Source organism: Grammomys surdaster, unplaced genomic scaffold (assembly GCF_004785775.1).
Source record: "Grammomys surdaster isolate TR1022 unplaced genomic scaffold, NIH_TR_1.0 220, whole genome shotgun sequence".
NCBI classification, from domain to species: domain Eukaryota; kingdom Metazoa; phylum Chordata; class Mammalia; order Rodentia; family Muridae; genus Grammomys; species Grammomys surdaster.
In genome coordinates, this window is record NW_021604665.1 from 1,706,844 (window position 1) to 1,733,395 (window position 26,552).

General features: G+C 39.8%; 1 protein-coding gene across 7 annotated transcripts in view; it reads left to right on the forward strand.

The window, feature by feature from the left end:
- The window catches only part of Nr2c2 (nuclear receptor subfamily 2 group C member 2), a 70,413-nt gene that overhangs the window by 7,534 nt on the left and 36,327 nt on the right, over positions 1–26,552 (forward strand). For 3 of the 7 annotated variants that reach the window (XR_003712105.1, XM_028772978.1, XM_028772981.1), the window contains one exon: positions 5,885–5,968. The exons of 3 other annotated variants lie outside the window; for them this stretch is intronic. Coding sequence is in view for 2 of the 4 variants with exons in the window: in XM_028772978.1 (XP_028628811.1) it covers positions 5,909–5,968 (60 nt within the window). In the remaining 2 variants the exon portion in view is untranslated. Of the gene's footprint in view, positions 1–5,884; positions 5,969–26,552 lie in introns of those variants that run through there. One more of the 7 variants, XM_028772979.1, reaches the window with a different exon arrangement.

The window sequence follows — 26,552 nt, forward strand, 5'->3', positions numbered from 1 at the left end:
CATTCATAGGCTAGAACATGTAATAATTTAAACAATTGTTAATTTCTAAATGTTACACTTGGGATCAAAAAGGCATGCTTGCTACAGGTGACCTTGATTTTTTTTTTTTAATCCCTTGAGACAGGGTTTCTGTGTGTAGCCTTAGCTGTTATAGAACTTACTCTTTAGACCAGGCTAGCCTCAAACTCAGATCCACCTGCCCTGCCTCCTGAGTGCTGGATTAAAAGTGTGGACCACCACTGCCCAACTTTGACTTTTAATTATTTCCGATTATACCCTAATTCAGCCCTTTCAAAGTGTATTTCACAACTTTAATGTCTGCTTCCATGTTTCTTTGTTTTTTGAGAAGGTAAAAGAAGAACTTTCGACAAATAGAAGCTCCAGCATACTATGAGTTCCAGGTTTAATATAAACGTTTTCATCTAGTTTTGACAGTTTCATGTGGTTACCATTAGAGAGATTAGCTTAGTGCCTGAGCTTCACAACCAGGGAGACTTGCTCAAGACAATAAGCACTTTGAATGCTGTTAAGTTCTTGCTCAGGTAGGCAGTGCAAAAGCATGAGTAATCTGAATGAATCACTTGATCATGGAAGGAAAGATAGGTTCCTAGACTCCAGTTACTGAAGACAGTTTCTCTGGTGCTGAGTGGCATAACTATACTTCCTGGCTGCTGAGAGAGACCTGTTGTTCCTATCAAGAGCCTGATTGGTTTTGTTAGGGTCCATACGCCTGCTTAACTGAAGACAGGATCTCATCAGGTGTCAGTCTTCTGTGAGTCTGGAAGAGTTCATTTGTGCTCTTGTTACCCTGTGGTCTGCGCCACAGTTTTTACTTACTATGTCCTGCTGTCATCATGTGCTGCTCAGGATAACTCGTTAGTTCGAATTAAATGTAAGGATCTACCTCCATTTCTTACTGTTGTCATGGGTTCTTTACTGGCTTTTGTCTGCTATATTACTTTTCCTGTCACCTCCTGTCTGTTATCAAAAAAGTTTCTTTTGTTGAAAATCAGACATGATGATGTTAAAGCTATTGATGGTTCCCCAGCATCCAGTGTCAGCCTCTGACCTCTCCCATAGTTTTTGACATATTGCCTGCTGTTCCTCAAATACCTCATTCTGTGTCAGACTTGCTAGTTCCTTAAGAACTGTCCCTCCTGCTTAGAATACTCTCCATTCTTCCTTTCTTTCATAAATCCCCACTTCTTAAAACCTAGTTTAAATATATCTTTACATGTGGAGAACAACTTGAGGGAGTTGATACTCTCCTTTTACCATGTGGATTCAGGGCATTTAACTCAGGCTGACAGGCTTGAGGGCAAGTGCTTTTACCCACGGAGGCATCTCACTTAACTCCTCTTTAAGATGTCCTTAGCTCTCCAGCAGAAGGTGTTACTTCTTCCTTGGGACACTCACCATAACCATTAAATTGTATCAGGTTCATCAAGAACAAAGGACTTCCCTTACTTTGTTAGTTCTCAACCTTTATTTAGCTCATTGTCTGGTCATAGCAATTTCTTAGTAAGAGTTAGTGAGCTACTTGGGACTCACCACATTTTTTACTTACAGTGCTGTGTCTTGATCTTTTGGCCATTAGTTAGGTTCTCTTCCATCAACATAACTCAGTACAATCTGAAGATTAGCTAGCTGAATGAGTCATCTTCAGGTTTCCATTATCCATAACTAGTTGTGTTTTGTCCACAATGCTTATTAATGCAACACCAGCTGTTGGTTACTGTTGGTGTTGCAAAGCTTACTTCCACAAACCAAGAAGGCCTTTTCTTTTTGGTGCTTTTGATCAAAACCCAGGTCTTGTGCATGCTAAGCAGGCTCTCTTTCACTGAGTTATACATCTAGTTCTCCCAGGTCCCTAAAAACTTATTTCTGTAGTAATAGGTTTTAGTTTTGTTGTTTCTAGATTTTTTTTTTTTAATTGAAGACATGGAAGTTTTATTGGTCATATTGATGGTTGTATCTAGATGGCGTGCTCTCCCCTGTTTCTAGATTTCAATTATGAAGTTAGTGGCTGAGTTTTCCAGCTACCACTGTTCTTTGGAGCTTGCCATTTTAGGAAGGGAGATGCCTGCCCTCTAATTGAAAACTGATGCCCCATACTTTGTTCCAAAGGCTCTGACCTCCCTCTCCCATATGACTTATGTGTCTGTGGGATGTCTTGTGGTTGTATAGTGGTGAGAGAGTCTTGCCCACATTATCTTTATTTCAGGAGCACCTAGTTAAAGGTACCCTGCAGCTCTGCTTCCTGACATTTCCTGAGAGTTTGTTTTACTTGCTTTTTACATTGTGATGTCCTGCAAGGAGAAGCTTCCTACACACACATACATACACACACACACACACACACACACAGACACACACACACACACACGAATAGGATTTGGTTTACAACACCACATTTTCTAACATGATTAAATGCAGTTTTGAAACTCCCTCTAACTTCATCTGCTCTAGTTGGATGAAAATCTTTCTGTTGGAATCATGGTTGTCTGTAGTTTCTTGGCTTGTTCTTACTTTGTCTCTGCTTGTCTTTTCAGAAGGTATACCTTCCTCTTCTTCTGTTTTTATTTAGCAGTTGATGGCTGAAGTTGCTTGGGAGGTAGAAAACCAACACTGACATCAAGAATTCCAGGAATTCAAGAGAGGATTCAGGAAGTGGGCAAGGCCTATAAAGCTGTGACAGTGAAATAATGGTGGTAGCAAACAGAAAGTTAAATAGCCAGTGATGGACTATAAAACCTGCCATTATATCTACACCAGAAGGAAACCTGAGTTACGATGACAGAGATGACATTACAGATCAGTGATGAAAGGATAGGTGGTTCAGTGCATGGTGTTGGAAAAATTGATGTCCATGCCTGACTCATCACACTCATAAAACTAATGGGCACATGGATTAAGAGCTTAAAAAGTAAATGATAACATTATTTAGCATTTATATAATAAAATACACACCATGGTATTTTTAACCCTAGGGTAGGACAGAATGTCCTTAAAACATTAGAATGCAGGCTGCCAGGGCTGGCAGGATGGCTTAGGGTAGGTGCTTACAAGCCTGGTGGTTTGAGTTCAATCCTTAGAACCCTTGTAAAGGCAGAAAGAATGAATCAGAGGCAAATTGTCTTCTTCATATGTGTACTGTCACAGACACACGCACCCCCATTGTATGCTAATAAGTAAAGAAGTAATATAAACTTCCAAAATATTGACCCATTCAGCATTGATATCATACTGCTCTTCATCAAGACATGTTAAAGAATGCGTGATGACATTTACAGATGTATACAGTTACACCTTTAATAGTATCTAGAATCCTTAGCTTTTTACAGTTTAACAGGTATACTATTTCCTGACTTAATATTTATACATATGGTTATTAGAATTATTTTGAGACTCATAACTATCTTAAGTTGACTGTCCCTGCAGATTTAAAGTAATTCGGGGTAGGGTTACAGTTTGGTGATAGAGTGCTTTCCTAGCAGGTTTAAAGCAGTGATTTGGTCCTTAACAATATAAAACAAAAGCAAAAGGAAGCCCATAAAGTGAACCATTGCAATAAGTTTTCTGAGTTACTAAGCTTGGAATTCAAACAGTTGTCTATGAGGTCTTTTCAGGAAACCCCATAAAAAGATAGGTCTTTTAAAGAATGTTCCGATATTTCTATATTATATAGTAATCATTCTCTACCAGTGTTCCAGTGTATTTAGAGTCGCTTTTACTTAAACTACAGTTAGCAGCAGAAACACTGATTACATTTCAGAGTTGTAAAATGATTAGTTGTGGCTATCTGTCTGGATTTAATTCTTGCCATACGTTACCTATTGGTTATCATTCTTTTTTTTTTTTTTTTAAGATTTATTTCATGTGAGTACACTGTTGCTGTCTTCAGACACACCAGAAGAGGGTGTTGGATCCCCATTACAGATGGGTGTGAGCCACCATGTGGTTGCTGGGAATTGAACTCAGGACCTCTGGAAGAGCAGTCAGTGCTCTTAACCACTGAGCCATCTCTCCAGCCCCATTATTTTCTTTGTTGAAGAGTGCAAATCTAGACCTCATACATGTAGCTGTGTGTTACAGCTTACTTGTCTGCATATCTCAAATGTCGATTTCCTTTCTTTTTCTGTTTCTCTAAGTTGGAACCAAATCATAGCAAGGACCCCCCCCCCCAAAAAAAAAAAACAAAAACAAAACAAAAAAATCAATAGCAACAAAAAAATCTAAAACAAAAACCAATGTTCCCTGTTGCATTTTTTTTAAACAAAATGTTTTACTTATTCACCAAAAAAAAAAAAAAAAAAAAGCAGACTGGTAATATAGCTCACTGGTAGAACATGCTTAGCATGTGGTAGGCTCTAGATTTGTTCCTCAACCCAACTCTGTATTCCCTGAAAGAAAAGATTTCAGAGTAAGAAGACGATGAACCCCTATAGCCCATGCCGGGCCATATTATATGGAGGTGAGTGACTGATATCTGTGACCTGGTATCATGTCCCTGTTGGTGCAGTACCTGTGCTTACAGGTTCTGGGTCTTTTTATGTTATCAACCACAGTTTCATATTCTATTTACCACTCATCATTTAGGGAGTGAAACAATCTAAATGGAAATTAAAGTAATAGAAGTGGCTACCTAACAATGGGTAGAAAAATACAGAAAGTGGCCACAGTTTAAAAGCTTGGAACTCTGTGCCTCATAAGTGGGAATCCTATAGAAAGGTGCTTTGTAAAACTATTCATTGTATAATAGTCCAAACAAGCAAATGAACTAATTGTGGATCTGTATATATGTTGATATGTTGTACAGTAACACTGCACAGTTTTTATGTACAAATTCAACCATAATTCTGCTAGAGCTTGTTTTCCTGTTTAGCCTGGGACCTATCCAGATAATGAATTGTCCCAAATAAACCCTGGCTTTTGAAAAGTGTCTAGGGGATACTCATGTCTTGTTTATGACCAGAAGAGATGGAAGGTCAGCAGTGACTGTATTTAAGTGACTCTGACCTAGTAGGCTATCAGGGTTTTTGGTCTTTAGATTATCTTCCTCAAATTTTTCAAATGATGGCATCAATATATTTTTTCTATTAGTGGAAAGGACACACACACATGTGCGTGTACTCCTTTAATCCAAACATTTGGGAGGCAGAGGCAGGTGTGGATCTCTGTGAATTTGAGGCTAATCTGGTTTACATAGCAAGTTCCAGGCCAGCTAGAGCTACAGAGTGAGACCCTGTCTCAAATAAAGAAAGAAAAAGAAAGAAAGAAAGAAAGAAAGAAAGAAAGAAAGAAAGAAAGAAAAGAAAGAAATAGATAAATAAATAGATAAATAAACGTTAATCAATTGACGGATGCCTTGTCTTGTTAGTATATTCTTTGTCTCTCTTTATTGGTGTGTTGTTTGTCTTTGAGCCTGTAAACGAGATGTGTAATCTGGGCATGGTTTGGCTTCTCATATTGCCACTAGTAATAAAAGTTTAGTTGACAGCAATCTAGCAAGCTAGTATCCTGTCCAAAGTTGACCTCATGGTTTTTTCAGATGGCCACCATTTTATACAGTGTACTGTGACTAAGAGCTACCAAAAAAAGGTATGTGAAGTTTCCACCTCTCTGAGAGGTTAAACCAAGAAGATCTGATAAGTCCCTTATTCCTCTGCATTTATATCTGTCAAGAGAAATTTACCAATTGAAATGTTTCTACAAAAGTTGGTACTTTTATAGCGTATCTAGATATGATTACCCTGCTGGCTTTGTTTCCTATAGAAGGGATGGTCCATGTAAGACAGTATCAAAGATGAATTCTGATTAGTGATAATTTTCAAGTAGCCTGGTTTTCCACACCTGATAGAAGTTGCTGCATTTTTCCAAACAGGTTCTCTAATGATCTTGCTTCACCATGGCTACAAATATGGAGGGGCTGGTTCAGCACAGAGTGGGGACCCAGCAGGTGGCTGAGGTGAGTGACAGGGGCTAGCACAATAGCTGGCACCCTTGCTTTTGAAAGGGTAGAAATCAGTATGCTCTGTGGTTTTCAAAACAGTCCCAAAGAAGTCAGCACATGATTCAAATCCAAAGCAGGATGCTGACACTAAATAAAAATAAAAATGACAGAAGCAGCTGTTAGTAAGATTTTTCTGCATGGGTAGGATGGTTATGTATAATAAGATGACTTGAAATTTTATCTAAGCCTCAAGTCAACAAATCTGATTCTTATTGTGCAGTAATTTTAACTCTAAGGCGGTGTCTTGGTTTCTTATATACTTGTTGTTACTGCACAATGGTAGACCAGATTGTTTAACCACTTGCTACTGTCTGCAGTACTGAAATACAGGGGTGCTCACCATACCCAGTTAAAGGAGTACCAATAAATGTAACAGTGTGTGCACTAGATGGCCCTTCAATGACAAGCATTTATCAGACAGACCTAGGTAAGTGTAGTGAGGAATTTTGTGGCAGATTCTAGAGGGGTTAACATGAGGAGAAACTTAGGAAAACAGATGGAGGCATAAAACAGCTTGTACCTGCAGACCACATGAGGTGTAGAGGGGATATAGTCAGGGCTAGACCTTGAAAAGTGTTATTACTCTATCATCACTAATAACCTACTTGAATATTCAGTAAGCCAGACCCTATGAAAGAATAACTCTGATAACCTTTTGAGGTTGGTTACTGTTAGCATTTTACAGCCGAGAAACCATGCCTCAAAAACATGTGGTTAGCCAAGAGTTTATTGTAGCAGAAATGGGATTCTGACCTAGGTCTTTGCACTTTTTATAAACCTACCTGGTTTATACTACAACTATGTACCCTTAGAAGAAATGCGGTTTTGAATTACATTTCTGAACAAAGACAAATTTAACAAAGAATGGATATTCAAAGAAAAGGCGTGTAAATGTATATGTGTTTTGCCTGAATTTGTGTCTGTGCACCATATGTGTACAGTGCCTGCAGAGGTCAAAGGAGGTATTGGAGCCCCTGGAACTAGAGTTACAGTGGTTATGAACTGCTGTGTGGGTGCTAAGAATTGAACCCCAGCCTGGCGGTGGTGGCACACGCCTTTAATCCCAGCACTTGGGAGGCAGAAGCAGGCAGATTTCTGAGTTCGAGGCCAGCCTGGTCTACAGAGTGAGTCCAGGACAGCCAGCGCTACACAGAGAAACCCTGTCTCGAAAAAAAAAAAAAAAAAAAAAGAAAGAAAGAAAGAATTGAACCCCAGTCCTCTGGAAGAACAGCCAGTGGTTTGGTTTTAACCATTGAGCCTTTTCTCCAGCCCCCAGAAATATATTTTTTAAAGAATAAATTAGAACTATGAAAATGATGAGGCTTAACTGCTTGCATTGCTTTAATTCATGACAGGAATAATTACCTTGATAGTAATTGTTGGTTTTTCAAGTATTTCAAGGATTTCTTATTGAGGCTGACTTGGTATTTATGCACACAGTCCTAAAAGGCCATCATGAATTCTTTAAGAGAAGAAATTAACATTAATATCAATTTCATGTATATATTCATGGAGTCATACATATAAATTAGCTAAAGTTTACTTCTAGGTACCATTCCTAGACTCATAGTCCCTCTTAGATCTATAGAGAAAGCCTAAATCTTAACAACCTTCATTGCTCTTTTATCATCAGGGCTATATCTTCATTACAAAGAACTTACTGTTTCCATGTAGGGGAATGTTTATAAATTGAGCTCTCTCAGATCTGAAACAGCAGTCACTACTAGCAAGGACATATCCTCAAAGAGGAGAAAGCAGTCATCTCTCCAATGTCAGGTTTCTGAGTCCTAGTTTTATGAATTAAATTTCTCTGCTCTCTTAGGAACTAGACATGTACATTTCCATGTAGTTGTCAAAAGTAGTACATACATATCACATGACTTTAGGCCAACATTACTATAGACTTGAAGCAGCAAACATAGTAGGCTCCTGAACCAGGTCTGCTTCACCCTGTCCTTACCCCTATAGCTTAATTAATATCTTAATTTGCTTTCTGAATATAAAAATATCTTTGCCCTGTTAGTTCTTAACTTACCAAGTATAGAAAATGTCTTTTTTTCTTTAAGAACTTTTTCTTTGATATCAAACTATATAAAGTTTTGAGTCTTGTGATTCATTATGGTAGATCTCCATTATATTAGACTTTTTTAAATTTTTAATTTTTTTTGATTATGAGTATTTTTATGTATATGAGTATTTTGCCTGACATGAGTTCAGATGCCTCATACCCGTATATAAAAAGCGGCAGGAAATAACAGCGAATACCTGTAATTCTAGCAACAGTGAGTTGAAGAAAGGGGGTTCCTGAGGTCTTGCTGGCTAGGCAATCTAGCTGAATCCATGAGTTCTAGGTTTAGTGAGAGAGGCTATCTCAAAAAAAACAACTACTAATGTGAGTGTCTGAGAGATGGTTGAGTTTCTAAGTTATTGGAGAGGGGGGCTGTGGTAAAAATACTCTAACAAAAGCCACTTAAGAAAGTATGGTGGTTTTGAATGGGAAATGTCCCCATAGGCTCATGTATTTGAACTCTTGGTCCCCAGGTGATGGTGCTGTTTGTGAGGTGATGCAATATTGGAGTGGGCTTTGAGAGTTTGTCTCTTCCATTTCCTGTTCACTATCTGTGTTTTTAGTTGAAGTTGTGATCTGTCAGTTTCTCCTCCAGCTGCCTGCTCTAATACCTATCCAACTATTATTGAATTCCTCTGGAACCATAAACCAAAATAAACTTTTTCTTTAAGTTGCCTTTGTTTATGGTATTTGCCTTAGTTAGGATTTCTCTTACTGTGATGAAATTCCATGAACAAAAAGCAAGCTGGAGAGGAAAGGATTTATTTGGCTTACACTTCCAGATCATAATCCATCACTAAAGGAAGTTAGGACAGGAACTCAACCAAGCAGGACTGGAAGCTTAGGACAGGAGGTGATCCAGAAGCCATAGAGAGGAGTTGTTTACTGGCTTGCTTCCCCTGGCTTGCTCAGCCTGCCCTTCTTATAGAACCCAAGACTACCAGCCCAGGAATGATATCACCCACAGTAGGCTGGACTTTTCCTCCATTGAACACTAATTGAGAAAATGCCTACATCTCATGGAGGCATTTCCTTAACTGAGGCTCCTTTCTCTGTGATGACTTTAGCTTATATCAAGTTAACACACAAAACCAGCCAGTAAAGTACTTTATTCCAGTAACAACAGGAAAGTACCTAATATAGGAAGGAGGGGTTTATTTTGGCTCACTGTTGGAGGTACAGACCTTTATGGCATTGAAGTTAAGGCAGCAAGAGCTTGAAGCACATTGCAGCCACTGATAGGAAACAGTGCTGGATGCTTGTGCTCAGCTCATTTTCTCTTTTTAATAGAGTTCAGGATGACAGACCACAGAATAGTATCCATAGTGGACACACCTTTCCACTTCATTTAACCTCATTAAGATAATCCACAGCTGGAGAGATGGCTCAAAGGGTAAGAGAACTTGTTTTTGCAGAGGATTCAGGTTCAGTTTCTACCACCCATGTGGTGGTCCACAACCTACTACAACATCAGTTCCAGGGACTGAATACCCTCCTCCAACTTCTGTGGGGACCAGGCATGCATATGTATACATACACACACATATGCAAACATTTATATACTCTAAAATAAAATTAATAAATCTGAGGAGGGGAGGGAGCTGGGCATGATGGTGTATACCTTTAATCCCAGCACTAGGGAAACAGAAGCAAGTTGGAGGTCAGCTTGATCCACATTGGGAGTTCCATGCCAGCCAAAGCTACGAAGTGAGACTTTATCTCAAAATAAAACAAAACAGAATAAGCCTCTAGGCATACCCAGAGGCCCATCTCCTAGGTGATTCTAGTTTGAAAGTTGACAGTTGAGATTACCATAGTGGATCAGAGTACTTTTTGCATGAGCAATAAGACCTCTAGGTTTAAATTTCAAGTAGCCATGTAAAAGTTGTGCGTGGCAGCCTCTTACCTTTAACTTCAGCACTTTGAGGGATGTAGATGGGAGGATTGCTGAGGCATTCTGGCCACAGGCCTAGCTCTAGGATCAGTGAAATGCTATCTCAAGGGAACATAGGGTGAAGGGTGGACACCTGATATCCTTCTTATACTTGTGCATATAGAGATGTGCATGCACACCTATATACATCTGTGTCCATCATATACACAAAGTAGGGATTGAGGACAGTGTCTTAGTTAGGGTTTCTATTGCTGTGAAGTGACACCATGACCATGGCAGCTCTTACAAAAGAAAACATTTACTTGGGACTGCCTTACAGTTTCATAGGTTTAGTCCATTATCTTCATGGCAGGAAGCATGGTGGCATGTAGGCAGACATGGTGCTGGAGAAGCAGCTGAAAGTTCTACATCTGGATTGCAGGCAACAGGAAGAGATTGCCACATTGGGCATAGCTTGAGCATATGATTCCTCAAAGCCTGCTCCGCCTAGTGACACACCTCCACCAATAAGGCCATATCTCTCTATGGGCCTATAGGGACCATTTTTATTCAAACCACAACATTTGGCTCCCTTGGCCTCCCATAGCCTTGTAGCCATATCATAATGCAAAATGCAGTTAGTCTAACCTCAAAAGTCCCCATAGTCACATAGTATTGGCATTTAAAAGTCTGAAGTTCAAAGTCCCTTCTGAGACTCATACAGTCTCTTAACTGTAATCCCTTAAAAACCCAAAATAAAAAAGCATACTTCTAATATATAAATGGCACAGGATATACATTACCATTCCAAAAGGGAGCTTAGTGAGGAAATACTGGACCAAAGCAAGACTGTAAACCAGCTGGACAAACTTCAGACTCTGCATCTCCATGTCAAAGTCCTTCAGATCTCCAATTCCTTTAAGCTTTGTTTTCTGCAACACATTTCTTTTTCTTGGGCTGGTTCCACTCCCTGTTTGCAACTCTTCTCAGCAGGTATTCCACGACACTGCCATGTCCAGTATCTTGGAGTCTTCAAGGCAATCTAGGCTTCACCTTCACAGCCTTACACAGTGGCCTCTTTCTGACACATGCCTGGCTTCAGCTGCTTCCCTAGTCTCAGAGGGAGGTTCCATAATCCCTTTCTTTAACCCTTGACTCTAAAGCCAGAAACATGTGGCTAAAGCTGCCAAGTTCTGCTGCTTGCTGAGGCTGGAAAACATCCCTTTTGTTCTATTACATTTTCCAGCTTTGTTTTTCATGGTTTCCTTCACTGTATAAGCTTGGCTGTCCTAGAACACTTTCTGTGGACCAGGCTAGCCTTGAATTCTGAAATCTACCTGTGTCTGCTTTCCCAGTGTTGGGGTTGAAGGTGTGTATGCTACTGCACCAGGCCCTAATCTTAAGTTCCTTTCATAAACTGGAAGTTTAGCTGGGTTGAATCTTGCCCTGAGGTCACCACTCTCTTTTATTCCATTTAACATCAGGTTTTTCTTTAATCTGTTTATCTTCTTGAACACAAGACTTAGCTCCATTCCACTTTCTGGTGGCCCCTTTTCTCCTCAAATTGTAGATATTGTATTTTTCTTGCTCAGCGTACTCCTTTTCATTATAAATTTGCATAAGAGTGAATACTAATAACTGCACTACAGAGTTGATACTAGACTGTTTTGAGATTTCCTCGGCCAAAGCAATAACTCAACTCTTTACTCCAGCCTCACAACTCTCAGTTCACCCTCAGGCAGATTTTTTTTGGGGGGGGGGTAGGCAAATAGAAGAAAGCAGCCACATTCTTCACCAAAATATCACAAGGATATTTCCATTCCACATATTAATCTTATTTTCCTCTGAAACCTCTTTAGGCCCCCACAGATCAAACCACCCTCAGCATCACCATCTTCCATGTTCCTACTAGTATGGCCCACTAAGCAATGCTTAAAGCATTTTCTAACCCTAAGTCCAAATTCCACCAAACAAAAGCATGGTGAGACCTATGACAGCAATACCTCAGGCCTTGGTACCAATTTGTCTTAGTTAGGGTCTCTATTGCTGTCATGAAACACCAAGTCCAAAAAGCACTTTGGGGAGGAAAGGGTTTATTCAGCTTTTACTTCCACAGCACTGTCCATCACTGAAGTCAGGACAGGAACTCAAGCAGGGCAGGATCCTTGAGGCAGAAGCTGATGAAGAGGCCATGGAGGGATTCTGCTTACTGGCTTGCTCCTCATGGATTGCTCAAGTTGCTTTCTTATAGAACCCAGAACTACCAGCCCAGGGATGGCACTACCCACAATGGACTGGGTCCTCCCCACATTGATCACTAATTGAGAAAAAAATGCCTTATAGCTGGATCTCATGGAGGCATTACCTCACCTGAGGCTTATTTTTCTCTGATGACTCTAGATTGTGTCAACTTGATACAAAACCAGTCAGTTTAGGAGGTATCTTAGGGTTTTACTACTGTGAACAGATACCATGACAAAGGCAAGTCTTATAAAGGACAACATTTAACTGGGGCTGGTTTATAGGTTCAGAGATTCAGTCCATTATCATCAAGGTGAGTGCGTGGCAGCACCCAGGCAGGCATGGTGCAGGAGGAGCTGAGAGTTCCACATCTTCATCTGAAGGCTGCTAGCAGAATACTGGCTTCCAGGCAGCTAGGATGAGGGTCTTAAAGCCTACACCCATAGTTACACACCTACTTCAACAGGGCCACACCTTCTAATAGTGCCACTTCCTGGACCAAACATATACAAATCATCACGGGGGGGGGGGGGGGGGAGGAGAAGCCATTAAGGAACATAATGCACATAACAATAGCTTCTACTGTCACATAACAATAGTAACTTCTTTATATTGGGGCATCACTCATTCAAGACTGGTAAAAAATTAATTTCTTATGAGGACAAAATAGATATCAGGCACATATTCTGAACTTCTTAAGAGGCAGCTTTCAAACTATTTAAAACATTCAAAAACAGGCTGGAGAGATGGCCTAATGGTTAAATGCACTTGCTATGCTTACAGAGAGAGGATCTGACTTTGGTTCCTAGTGCCCATATATTGGTTTGAAACCATAACTCCAGCTCTAAGGGATTCTCTTCTCTTTTCTAAGGGTATCAGTCATGCAGATGATGTATATACATACAGGCAAAACGTATAAATAAAATTTAAAAATTAAAAAACAGTGTAAGTCAATAACATGCTGTCAGTTAAACTAATAAACTATGTAAATTACCTCAGATCACTTTTGTTAATATCTAGGAAAACTCACATTTTCAGTAACTTAAGCTATCCACCTACCATGTCTCAGCTCTTCCCAGGAAGGATACCTAATTAGTTCTAAGTAATCCTAGTACGTACTTGTGGGAGATTCCTTTGTTAACTAGAGTTGAGTTTATCAGAAATGTTATCTTGTACAATTATCAGGCATAATTATCATCTATAGCAAGCTTTTATGAGCCTTAAATGAGAAAGACAGTTTTCTACATGTAGGTAAATACTCATACATAAAAATAAAAATTAAAAAATCTTTTAAAAAGTTAGAGATGCAAGCCAAGGAGATTGCTGTTATTAAAATACTTGCAGTGAAGCCGGGCGATGGTGGCACGCCTTTATTCCTAGCACTTGGGAGGCAGAGGCAGGCGGATTTCTGAGTTCGAGGCCAGCCTGGTCTACAGAGTGAGTTCCAGGACAGCCAGGGCTATACAGAGAAACCCTGTTTCGAAAAAAAAAAAAATACTTGCAGTGAAATCACAAGCCCTTGAGTTTGTATATCCAACATGTGTGTAAAAAGCTGGGCACAATGTGAATTCTCATAATTTCAGAGGTGGAGAGATGGATACAGGAGATGGGATGATGGGTGCTTGCTGGCCAGACAGTCTAGGTGAATCTGGGGGCACCAGGTTCAGTGAGAGGACCTTGTCTCAAAAAATAAGGTGAAGAATCAATGAGTTAGACACCATTGACCTTTGGTTACACATGCATACTACCCCCATATACCCTATAGGCATACAAGAATTAAAAATGCACAACAACCTCAAATATCCTTTCTATGCTTAAAAATCTTAAAGATGTTTTCCAGGTTGGAAACCTAAACCTCAGGTATACATTTTAAACATACAAAGACATATGTATATTAATAGCTGCAAAACTGACCATCTCATGAGAGCAAAACCACACTTTGGTGTTTTACCTTAGCTTGATCCTCCAATTAGTTTAAAAAAGAAACCACTGAATACTGAAGTCATTGTTGATTTCAACTTACTCTATTGTCCATTAGAAATCTGAAACATTTTTAGTATGGAAGGTCTCCATTTTTCCCTTAAGAGTTTAACTTATGGGGGTCAAACAGTGACGTCTTGAGGTAGCTTTTTATTCACACTTTGGAATTTCTTCAATTTCATCTTCTCTATTGCTTCAGTACCAATAAGTAAACTTCTCTTTCAGAGCCTCTACATTGAGGACAGCTGAAATGGTAGCACTGACTTGTGTTTTACTTGATTATGACTTCTCAGGTCTCTAGTATATATGGAGTGCTGGTTTTCTTTGTGTTGTTTTTAGCCAAAATTTTTCCATCTTTGGCCTTTTGCTCTCTTCACGTTTTAAAACAGAACAATAGCAGATACATTTTGGTGTGGTCCCAATGAAGAAGCAGGTAAAGAGGGGGACAGTGAGGGAAGGAAGTGACACTGCAGTAACAGATGTGTTAGTAGAATCTAAGTCACCAGCACTGAGATTTTTGTTGTTTCTGCAGGTACACAATGGTGGCAGTCTGAGCTCAAGGCCAAATATTTTCAGTGCAAATATTTTTTGTAGAGCTTCCTTGTTTGCCACTGTTGCAGTCTTCAACAGACTGGCCTTTTAAACAACCTTGGAAAGGAAATCTGATTGCTGTGAGCATCTTAAAGAAAGGTCATCATTAAAGGGGGGTGGATTTGCTCCAACCTCTATTCCAAGTCTTGTTGAGCACTGTTGTTCTGTTCCTGGCATCCAAAATCCTCAAAAGATGCTACCGTATCCTCTTATGGGTGGCTGAGATTCTATTCTGTCATATAGCTAGGATGCTGAAACTGAACTCTTGGACACTGAATCAGAAGTTAGTATTAATTTTTTACAGTCAAGATTAACCATAAGGCTTTCCAGACCAAAATGCCACTTGCATGCTGACTCTCACTTGTTGGAAAACCATCATTATCAGGCTTAGTTCAACAAAGTACTTAGATGGCTAGTCTTTTGGTTTATATTTCAAGTCCTTCCAACATACATAGCAGCACATAGCCCATAAAGCATGCTGCTACGTGGCAACTTGTGGCTTTTCCTCTAGTGATTTTTCTCATAGATTTTTTTTTTAACCTTTATTTATTGGAGTGGAGAAGGCATGCTTGTGCCACAACACTCATGTGGCGGTTAAGGCTTATTTTGATCCAATTCTGTCCTTCCATTATGATGGTTTGGAGAATTGACTTCAGGTCATCAGGCTTACACAGTAAGTGCTTTACCTACTGGTAATCTTGCTGGCCCTGGCTAGTTGAGTTTGGAAACAGGGACACACTCTTTAGTCCTGGCTACCCTAGAACTCACTATGTAGACCAGGATGGCCTCAAAATCACAGAGATCTACCAGCCTCTGCCTCAGTACTGGAATTAAAGGTGTGCACTACTACCCCCGGCCTCCTGGATTTTTTTTTTTTAAATTGATTAGTCTTACCCTTACTAATTAATTAATTCCTTTGACTTTTTGAGACATTGTTTCTCTGTGTTGCCCTGCCTGTCCTGAAACTTACTTTTGTAGACTAGGCTGGCATTGAACTCAGAGATTGATTGCCTCTGCTGGAATTAAAGCTGTGTGCCACTGTGATTGAGATAAATTTTTTAGCAACTTTTGGCTGGAACATACTTTATAGACCAGGTTGGCCTCTTACTCGCAGACATCTGTCTGCCTCTGCCCTTCCACATGCTTAAATTCTGGCTTTTAAAAAATGTCCCTGCCCACGGATCTTCTTGTCTGTAGCTCCTCAGATAGCAGGCGCATGGCCACTGTACCTGCCTGGCCTTTTGTGCGGTGGTGTGAATTGAACTCCAATCCTAATGCGTATGTGGCAAGTACTTTATCCATTAAGCCATATTGCCAGCCACTTGACTAATTCTTAGCTCAGATTTTTTTCCTTTCTGCTTTTGTCTTACTATACTTTTATGGTTAGGATGTCTACTACAGTGTTGACTAAAAGTGGTAATAGCAAATATCCTTCTTTACCTAGTTCTCATTTTAAGTAGAAGGGCTTGAGGCAATTGTATGAGCTTTTATTCCTCATTAGATTAAGTAAATTTTCTTGTATTTCTAGTTGGAATAAAAATGATGAACTTAGCAGATGTTGAATTTTATCAAGCAGTTTTCAGAGTGTGGAGGATGACCATGTATCTCCCTCTTTGAGTCATTTAATGTGGTAAACTAGACTGACTTTGCTGTTCAATTCCACAGTTAAACTGAACTTGACATGACTTGTGAATTTTGGAGATAAATTCTCCCAATCTTTGGCTGAATTTAAAAAGACAAAAAACTTTGTGTGTGTGTGTGTGTGTGTGTGTGTGTGTGTGTGTGTGTGTAGCATAAGAGTGTATAATTTGCCGTAACACAAGGAGAGCCCATGGGAGCCAGTTCTCTTTACCAGATAGGTCCTGGCAAGTGAACTCAATTGTCAGGCTTGGCAGCAAGTACCTTTACCTGCTGATCATCTTACCAGCCCGTCTTTATCTTTGAATTTTCTTGACATGTCTCTTAAAGAGCAAAAGCTTTTTATTTTAATGACTTTTAATTTATTGATTTATTTTATGTTTTTGATTTTATATCTAAAATTTTTACCTAAACCAAGGCCACAGGGTCTTTTCTCCATGGAAGTTTTATTTTTTTATTTTGTTTTTTTCCTAAGGAAAAACTCTGCAGTCAGGTCCTTTATTTCTCTTTTGTACACTAGGCCATGAATTTGTATGGAATGGGCTCCAGCAGCTCTGGCTGTCTCCCATTAGTCCTCACAAAGTGTGCCTCTCTGGGTAGTGCAGGCTGGCACTTCAGCTGAACCCAGGTGCCCTTCTCTTTGGTTTCCTTTTTCTTCTGATCGCTCTCCTTCACCCGCTTCAGGAAGCTGTCTCTGCTCTTCGAGTGTTTAATGTGCTCAATCCGCATGTTGATCCTCTTGGCCAGAATCTTGCCCTTAACCTGCTTGTTTACAATGATGCCCACGGCATGCTGGGTGACATTGTAGACTCTTCCGGTTTTGCCGTGGTAACACTTACGGGGCATTCCTTTTTGAACAGTACCCATTCCCTTGATGCCAACAATATCACCCTTCTTGTAGATTGGCATGTATGTGGCCAAAGGAACAACTCCATGTTTCCTAAAAGACCTAGGGAACATATACGGAGTGCCTCTCCTCTTTCCCTTTGTGTTCATCATTTTGGCGAGTTAACTGGAAGATGGCTGCTGTGGCTGAAAGGAATTCCATGGAAGTTTTATAATTCTAGAGTTTACACTAGTGTTCTTTACATTTTAGCCTTAATTACAATACAATCAGCATATGATATGTCTGGGGTCACTTCTTTGATATTCTAGCTTGGTGTGTTTAACTTCTACCCTTGGCTGTATTCATGTATAATTTGGAAGCTTCCAGGTTTTCTTGTTGGGGTGTTACTTTATTTTAATGGTCATAGGGATGGAACCCAGGGCCTATGTGTATACCAGGTAAGTGTTGTACCACTGAGTTACACCTCAAGCTCCAGAAACCAAAAGTTTTTAAGTTCAAAATAAGTGTATGCTCCGCTGATCATCAGGATCAGTCAGTTAACTTGGTGGTAGTTGTTAGTGATTTCAGATGCAGACACACTAATTCTCCTTGTCAGGCTGTAATGGTACATGGGTTGGATCTGTATTTGTCCACTCCATTGTGATATGCGTTTAAGTTGTTTTCCAAAACTTCTTAGATATAAATAGTGCTGTAAAGAACATCTTTGCTCAAGACACAAAAATACAAATAAATTCTGTCAGAATTTAATGTAAAAAAAAAGAATGTCTTTGTATGCTTCTTGGGCTCACATGTGAGGATATTTCTCTAGACTAAAAATAGAATCGGTAAGTCCAGAGCTATGAGAGTCAAATTGGATCTTCTGAGTTTTTTTTTTAAAGAATTATTTATTTATCTTATGTATACTATAGCTATATGCTGTACATTGTAGCCGTCTTCAGACAAACCAGAAGAGGGCATCAGATCCCATTACAGATGGTTGGGAGCCACCATGTGGGTGCTGGGAATTGAACTCAGGACCTCTGGAAGAGCAGCCAGTGCTCTTAACTGCTGAGCCAATTCTCCAGCCCATCTTCTGAGTTTTTATTCTTAATATTTCTTAAAAATAATTATATAGCTTTACATGCAGTAGGTAAACAGACCAGAAGTTACCCCATTGAGCATGAACTGTGATCCATTTACTTCACATCCGTTGCCCTCTTAATAGACTGACATTTTTTACATCTTTTTATTATCCAAAAATGATATTAATAGAAAAATATAGGCATTTGCATATAAACAACGTAATATACTTACATTCAGGAGAAGTCAAAGGAAAACAGTCTAGTTTTAATGCATGTGTCCTGTTAGTCAAGTGTAGATACCATAGCTGATAGGATAATCAAGCTCAGCTGGATGCACATCCTTAAATAAGCTGTGACTTAAGGGCAGTAAGAAAAAGAAGTGGATACTGTGGAACTTTAAGAAAAGTGATGTTAGAAAAAGTAAGATTAGACTTGTGATATGAGAACTGAGGTGACAGAGGAGTTGTCAGAAGGGAGAACATGAGGAAGCTTGGTGTCCTTGCACAAGAGTTGTAGCTTACATTTTCCAAAGTAATGCTTGTGCTGTGTCTTGGTACAAAGAAATACTGCTCTTTTATAGAGAGTACCAGTATCCTGAATTTTCACTGCATTTGAGGTATATGGCTAGTGTCCAATCCTTTAAAAAGATTTGGGAAATTATACCCTCTTGTCAATTAGAAAATTAGAAATTAGAAAGTGAAACTGCTTTGTTAACAAAAATATCAGACATAGAGCCTCTGCTGCTGCTGGATGAGGACATCTTTCTTGGTCTTAAGACAGCACTGTATTTGATTCCCTCCCAGAAAGAAGAATGAGAATGCTGTAAATAGATTACAGGTTGCTCTTAACTACTTCATAGAAACCTTTCAATGAAGCAAGGAGGCACTGAGCTCAGTTTTATAAGTAAGCAAAGACTTAGAATAATCAACGAATGGACCCAAAGCTTCCTACACAGGAGCCATGATACTTAGTTTGAATGTTTTGATAAACTAAGCTCACCAGGATAGTTCTGTGTAGCTTTGTAGGTAAAGAAACAGCCTAGTTTTTAAAAGTTTTCAGAGACAATTCTTTAATAGTCAAGAGGACAAAATACTTTTATACCTTATCCTAATAATTTTCTTGCTTCCTAGATGGGCTACAAGACAAGCTTTTTAAAAAAAAATAAGGAAAATATGAAAGATACCTATTTTAGACTTGAGAAAAATAAGATTATTCAAAGTACCAAACTTTAGCACTATATGTGGTCTTGCAGGGTAACCTTCGTTGGAAGTTCTTAAATTTTAAGAAAAATATCAGGCAATAGCCAGTGAATTCTTGGAACTGTAAGTAGTTGTTGATGGAAGGACGTTCAGTCTGCCTTTTCTAAAAAGAGCCTCATCTTCCTGAAATGTTCTTTTGAAATCGTATCTGTGTCCTAGAATCTGAAGAATAAATGGGCGTTTAACTTACATTGCTTTAAATCAGTACACATACAAACTTAAAGTGGAAAAAGGGTGGTGGTGTTTGTTTTGTTTCTCTGAGGCCAAGCTGGCCCTAGAACACACTATGTAGCCAAGGGCCCTCGAACTTCTGATGTTCCTGCATTTACCTCTCCATGTGCTGGGGCCACAAACCTTTGTTACCATGCCTGGTTTATGTAGTGCTGAGGATCTAACTAACCTAGGGCATACTGCATGCTAGGCAAGCACTCTCTGGACTGATCCACTTCCCTAGTCCAACTTGAACTTAAGTTTTAAAATTTACTATATCCACTTTTGTCTCCAGCCCATGTTAAAACAAAACAAAAATGGCACACTAAACTTCTTTCTTCCTTCTTATACTGTTGCTTTGTTTTGATGACCAAACATTCATCTTGTACTAATTATTAAAACCATGTGTGCCTGGATCAAATAGGAGAGTACCCTCAGGCCTCATAGCAGATATCTGTGTTTCCAAGCCAGAGAATCTCTAAACTCACTGGTGTCTCAGGAGCTTTCTTCCCTCAGTGGCCTTGGAGGAAGAGTTGGCTGAAACTTGAAGCCATCCTGTGCACCTCTGGAATCCTTCATATACTGACACATTTGTTGCCCTTTTTCCTACCCAGACTTTAGACTAGGACCTCAGCTCTGCTCTGTTTGTGTGCTGGGCATATGTTTGATTGATGTAGGTCATGTTAAACCTGAAAATTATGAGGAGAAAGGCTGAATCCATGATTGTCCAATTAAAGCAAGTCTTATTAAATACTGGCCAGGAAGATGGACAATGGCCAGGTCCATACCTGGGATTCCTAGAGAAATGGCACTGAATTAGGTTACTTGAGTGCTTTTAAAGGCAGGACCCACAAGGCTATTCAAGATGCTGTATTAGGGTTCTCTAGAGTCACAGAACTTATGGAATGAGTGTGTGTGTGTGTGTGTGTGTGTGTGTGATATATATATGGAAGTTATTGGAATGATCTACCGGCTGCAGTCCAACTAACCAAACAATAGCTAGCTATGAATGGGAAGTCCAAGAATCTAGTAGTTGCTCAGTTACATTAAGTAAGGCTTGGTCTTTCAGCTGGTCTTGTGTATGATCTCGAGTCCTGAAGAAGTAGGTTCCAACAGATGTGCTGGCAAGTAAGTACAAGCAGGCAAAGAACAAATCCTTCTTTCTTCCACTGTCTTTATGTAGGCCTCCAGCAGTAGGTGTGGCCCAAATTAAAGGTGTGCCTCAAAATCTGTATTAAAGGCATATGTGTCTTGCAGCCTCAAGATCTGGATCAAAAGTTTGTGTCTTCCAGCTTCTCGATCTGGGTCATAAGTGTGCCCTCCATTTCTGGATTGTAGTTCGTTCCAGATATAGTCAAGTTGACACCCACAAGGCTATGGTATTTCTAGCCATTGTCCAGTTGGGAGCAAGTATATATCCTGATGTACTTCCTGCCTATGTACCTGCAACTGTACACAGACTATGCAGTTGGGGTGACCAACCTTGTTTACTGAAGTGAAAACACTTATCTTACATGAACAACAGCCCCCAGCATACCAGAAAGTCATCTGTCTTTGGGCAAATGGGCTTATAGGTTAACTTTAGCTCTTAAAGACAGCAAACAAGTCCATTCTGTTGTCCTTGGGGTGGTTTTTGAATGTAGTGCCGACCATGTGTTGTTGTCTATGCTTCAGAGATTCCATAGCTATAGAAATATTAGCTTTGGCATAGTGGACTTGAAGATACAGTATACAGACTGTCTAAGAAAATGCCTCTAGAATGGTCTGTAGGCAAGCCATTGGGCATGTTCTCTAAATCTTCTCTCTATGCCATGTAGTTTAAAAATTGCTTCTAGTTGTTCATTCTCCATAGTAACATTCTGCAAATTAACTAAAGAAAGGTGATCTGCAAAGGGAAGGATAGTGGGGAGAGGGTTTAACAAAGCCACAGGAGTCTAGGTAAAGGGAAGCCTTGGTAAAATAACATACATCTTCCCAGAAGTAGGTCATCAAGGTAGTCAACAGACTGCTTCAGCAGCTAGCTGGCAGAACAGCAGAAACACTTTGATTTTGCTTCCTTGGTTACAGTGAATGATGGTATACTTGGCCTTCAGCAAAGCAGGGTCACAGAAAGGACCCTTGCCTGGTATGGTAAATGGAATCTGCACAGCAGAGTTTGAAGGCTACCCACCAACCCCTGGTTGATTTGGTTACTATTTGGCTTGGGAAGTTGCTGAGGGAAAACAATGTAAATAAAGCTGCTGGGAACAATTGGCTGGTGAGTGTGTGTGTGTGCTAGTGGGGTGGGGAGGAATAGAAGAAAGCAAACTAGTGGGGTAGGGTAGCACAGGAAATCTCTAGTTTTACTTGTGTATGCATGAACGGACAGAGGGGGGCAGCTCTAAGCACTGTATTTTAGTAGAAACTTGTTTCCAAAGCTGTTAGTAAAACACAGTGTTTAGAATACAGTTGTGTATTTGGAGGAATTCATAACTATTATGCTCAAGTACTAGAGGCTTTTTTTTCTTTCTCAACTAGGGACTAGTTGAGAGTGTGGTGAGTACATTGATTGTTTTTGGCAGATAATCTGCCTATAAACAAAATATTATGAACCAGATTGCTATTAAATATCACACTGTTTTACATAATTGTGAAATATAGTTGTTGGCTTTTTTTTTTTTTAGTTTCAAGAAAAGGTCTCCTTTGGCACCCAGGCTGAACTGGGACTTTTAATCCATCTGCCTTACAGATTCTGTGTCTGTGTGTCTGTGTGTGTGTGTGTGTGTGTTCATCTATATTGTTTAAATTTGAGCCTTTAAAGGCTTCAAGTGCAGAACTTGTAGGTCATCAAGAGAGCATAGCTCATCAGCTGGACTAATAACTTTTCAGTCTTTTGTGTTACATAAGGAGTTGTCCTGGTTAGTTTTTTTTTCAAGTTGAGAAGTAACCACAGTTAAGAAAATGCCTCTAGCCGGGCGGTGGTGTTGCACGCCTTTAATCCCAGCACTTGGGAGGCAGAGGCAGGTGAATTTCTGAGTTTGAAGCCAGCCTGGTCTACAGAGTGAGTTCCAGGACAGCCAGGGCTACACAGAGAAACCCTGTCTCAAAAAAAAAAAAAAAAAGAAAGAAAGAAAGAAAGAAAGAAAGAAAGAAAGAAAGAAAGAAAGAAAGAAAATGCCTCTATATAAATAAGAATGGTCTGTGAGCAAGCCAGCCATTGGGCATTTTCTTGATTAATGATTCATATGGGTGGGCCCAGCCCATTGTGGGTGGTACCACCCTTCGGCAGGTAGTTCTGGAGTATATAAGAATATGGACTGAGATAGCCTTGAACTAGCCAGTAAGCAGAAATCCTCCATGGTCTTTGCCTCAGTTTCTGCCTCCAGATTCCCATTTTGTCTCTTGGTAATGTACTGTGAGGTGTGAGGTGAAATAAACAATTTCTTCTCTAAGTTGCTTTGGTCATGTCATGGTCATGGTCACAGCAGTAGAAATTCCAAACTAAAACAGAGGTAGACTCTACAGTCTAGGAGCAGCTCATCAGTTCCCCTCCGATGAAACCTGCTACACAGGTGATGCAAACTTTAACACAGTGACCCAAATACCATGGTCATTTGAAGCAGATACAAAAGGATATGGTTCTTATTAGCCTAGGCTGCCTGTAGCCCTTTAGACATTTGCATTGTTCATTATTTCCCCTGTATATTAAGAATTCAGAAGTTCCTGATTGAGATTTGTAACATATTATTAGGTTTGTTTGCTGATTTTTCTGTACTATGTTTGAACTGTTTTGCTCTATGGAAATGTTGTAACCTGAATTTAGAAGTTTTGCTATTTGTACATTGCCTCCATGTTGTGCAGATATTCCTCAACTTAAATTTTTATTTTTTTCAGCAGATGACTGTGGGAGGCAGTGCTGTGCAGTGATGGGAGAATGTGAGAAAATCTGAACTTACATTTTGAGAACCCATCTATGTCCTTGGTTTATGTAATAAACTTCCAAGGGAGGCACTGAGCTGTACCTACATGATGTCTAATTAGCAGACAGAAGATCTAAGCAAAGTCCAAACTCAAGGCTGCAAAACAGAGACTTCTTATTCTTTCCCTAAGATATCATTGTTCCTTCACGAAGCATTCAGAAGAGAAATAGTCATGTATTCCTGTTCTTAGGTCACTGAACAGATAGGGTAGTGCCCTGTGAAGAGTGCCAATATCCAGGACTGTGGAGCCCATAGGAGACAATCAAGCCAGTTTGAGGGACATTGAAGGCAAGCCACAGATACAGGGCTTTAATTAGACTATGGAGATAGCAAAGATGATCCCTGTGTTGGAAATATATGTATAACTTTAGAAAGAAGTGAAGTTCAACAGCTGCCTTCACCCTTTTAGTCTAAGCTGCAAACCATAAAAAGATCTGTGTCCAAACATACCTGTACACCTTCATAACCAACTTTGCACACATTTTTATGGGATCCTTCCTTGATTTATTTGGGTTTTTTTTTTGGATACAGAGTTTCTGTCTGTGTTGGGGTTTCTATTCCTGCACAAACATCATGACAAAGAAGCAAGTTGGGGAGGAAAGGATTTATTCAGCTTACACTTTCACATTGCTGTTCATCACCAAAGGAAATCAGGACAGGAAAAAACAAACAAAAAACAAAAGCAAAAAAGGAAGTCAGGACAGGAACTCACTCGGGGTAGGAACTTGGAAGCAGGAGTGCATGCAGAAGCCATGGAAGAATACTGCTTAGTGGCTTGCTTCCCCTGGCTTGCTCAGCTTGCTTTCTTGTAGAACCCAAGACTACTAGTCCAGGGAAGGCACCACGCACAATGGGCCCTCCCCTCTTGGTCACTAATTGAGAAAATGTCTTACAGCTGGATCTCATGGGGGCATTTCCTCAAGGGAGGCTCCTTCCTCTCTGATAACTCCAGCTTGTGTCAAGTTGACACACAAAACCAGCCAGTATAGTCTCCCACCTCACCCCAAGATGGCATTTCCCTGTGTAGAACAGGCTGGCCTTAGGGATACACCTGCCTCTGCCTCCTGAGTGCTGGGATTAAAGGCATATGCTTTTACATAGCTCATTTTTCTTATTTCAGTCTCTCTACTCACAGCATCCTTGGTGCTGGGATTATAGGTGACTGCCACCACACCCAGATAAGCATTGCTGGGGATTGGAATCTAGGGCCCTTTGATAGAAGACAAGGCTCTACTATTGAGCCACACTCTCAGCTCTAGAGTTCTTTATACTAGTAGTTTTGTTAAAGCACAAGTACTTTACCCAAGGAATTACACATAAACATGAATGTTGCCTGGCAACATACTTGAGCATTAATTGAATCTGTCCTCTGCAAGCTGAGAAGTTGAAGGAGGTAGAAGATAGCTAAGGCACAGACTTAGCTGGCACTGAGATCACACGCAAGAAAAGACAGAAAGCAGAAGCTTAGACTAGGTGGAAGTGTAGCTGGTGTTTTTATGTTTTGTTATCAGGCTGACATTTTATCACTGTGCTGAATGTTTCCCAATATACATATGGAAGGAGAATGTATTTCCAGGTTTATTTATAATGCTAGTATCTAAATTCAGACACTTGCAAGCATTTCTTAGAGGTCCTGTTATGATATCACCTTACTTTTAAGTAAGACCATCTTTATGCTGCTTCTGATAACATTGCAATATTTGACCTCAATTGTCAACTTACTAGGGCTGAAAAATGGAAGCTCTATCAGTAGCATTTCACGAGACAGTTAGATAATGAAGGCATTGACCAGACAAATGGATTAATCGCTTGATAAGAGTATAAAATGATGTTAGTGGGAAGTGGTGAAATGTAGGATGTGGTGGTTTGTTGCAGGAGTTAGATCCTGGGAGTGTGTCTTTGAGGATTGTATTTCTGTGGTCCCTTCCCTTACTCTTTTTCTGTTTCTTGCTTGCCAAGAGAGGGCAGCTATGCTGCCTCATTACCTCTGTGGTGACTGAAACAGTGAAATAGAAATAATTCCTCCATTTACATTATTTTTCTGTTATCTGTTAAAGCAGCACAAAAGCATAGCACAGCTACCATATTCCATCTCTAAGACCTCAGGAGTCTAGACTACTAGCCTTATCACTGCCAGAATTGAGCATCCCTACATACTGACTCCCAAAGGTGCTTGAAGCTATTCACTTTGTAGTAGGATGGTTTCCTGCTGCTGTTGCATTATTTGCAATAAGCATGGTGATTGGGGAGGAACTAATGTGGGCAAGCTATGGAGAAACTAGAGGAAGCTTCCCTTTTTCTGAGATAGGGTCTTACTAGGTAGCCCTGGCTTGTCCTAAAACTTTATGTAGATCTGGCTGGCCTTGAACTTATCAGATCCACCTGGCTCAGCCTCTCAAGTGCTGGGGTCATGATGTGTCCCATAATACCCAGCTTCATGGTTTAAAAATTTTAGGTTGCTGTCAATTTAAAAAAAGCCAATTACAGATGGATGACATAGCCATAACCTATTGGTAGAAATCTGTATAACTCTTACTAAGCTGAAGTTATAATTTCTTAGATGGTACAAAATTTATTTTGATACAAATTCAAGGGTTTCATTGGTATAATTTCTTCTATTAATTAAAAATCGGTGGGTACAGGGCTTACACCCAGTCCCTTTTTTAAAACTATTTTTAGATGATTAAGCAATGTGAGTTAAGGGCCTAATAGCAAATTCATTGGCTCTGAGTTTATTGTTAGGGCATTTTCTAGATTTTAATTAGAAATCGCTGAGAGGAATTAATAGACAACAGTCCAGATTGCTTTACAT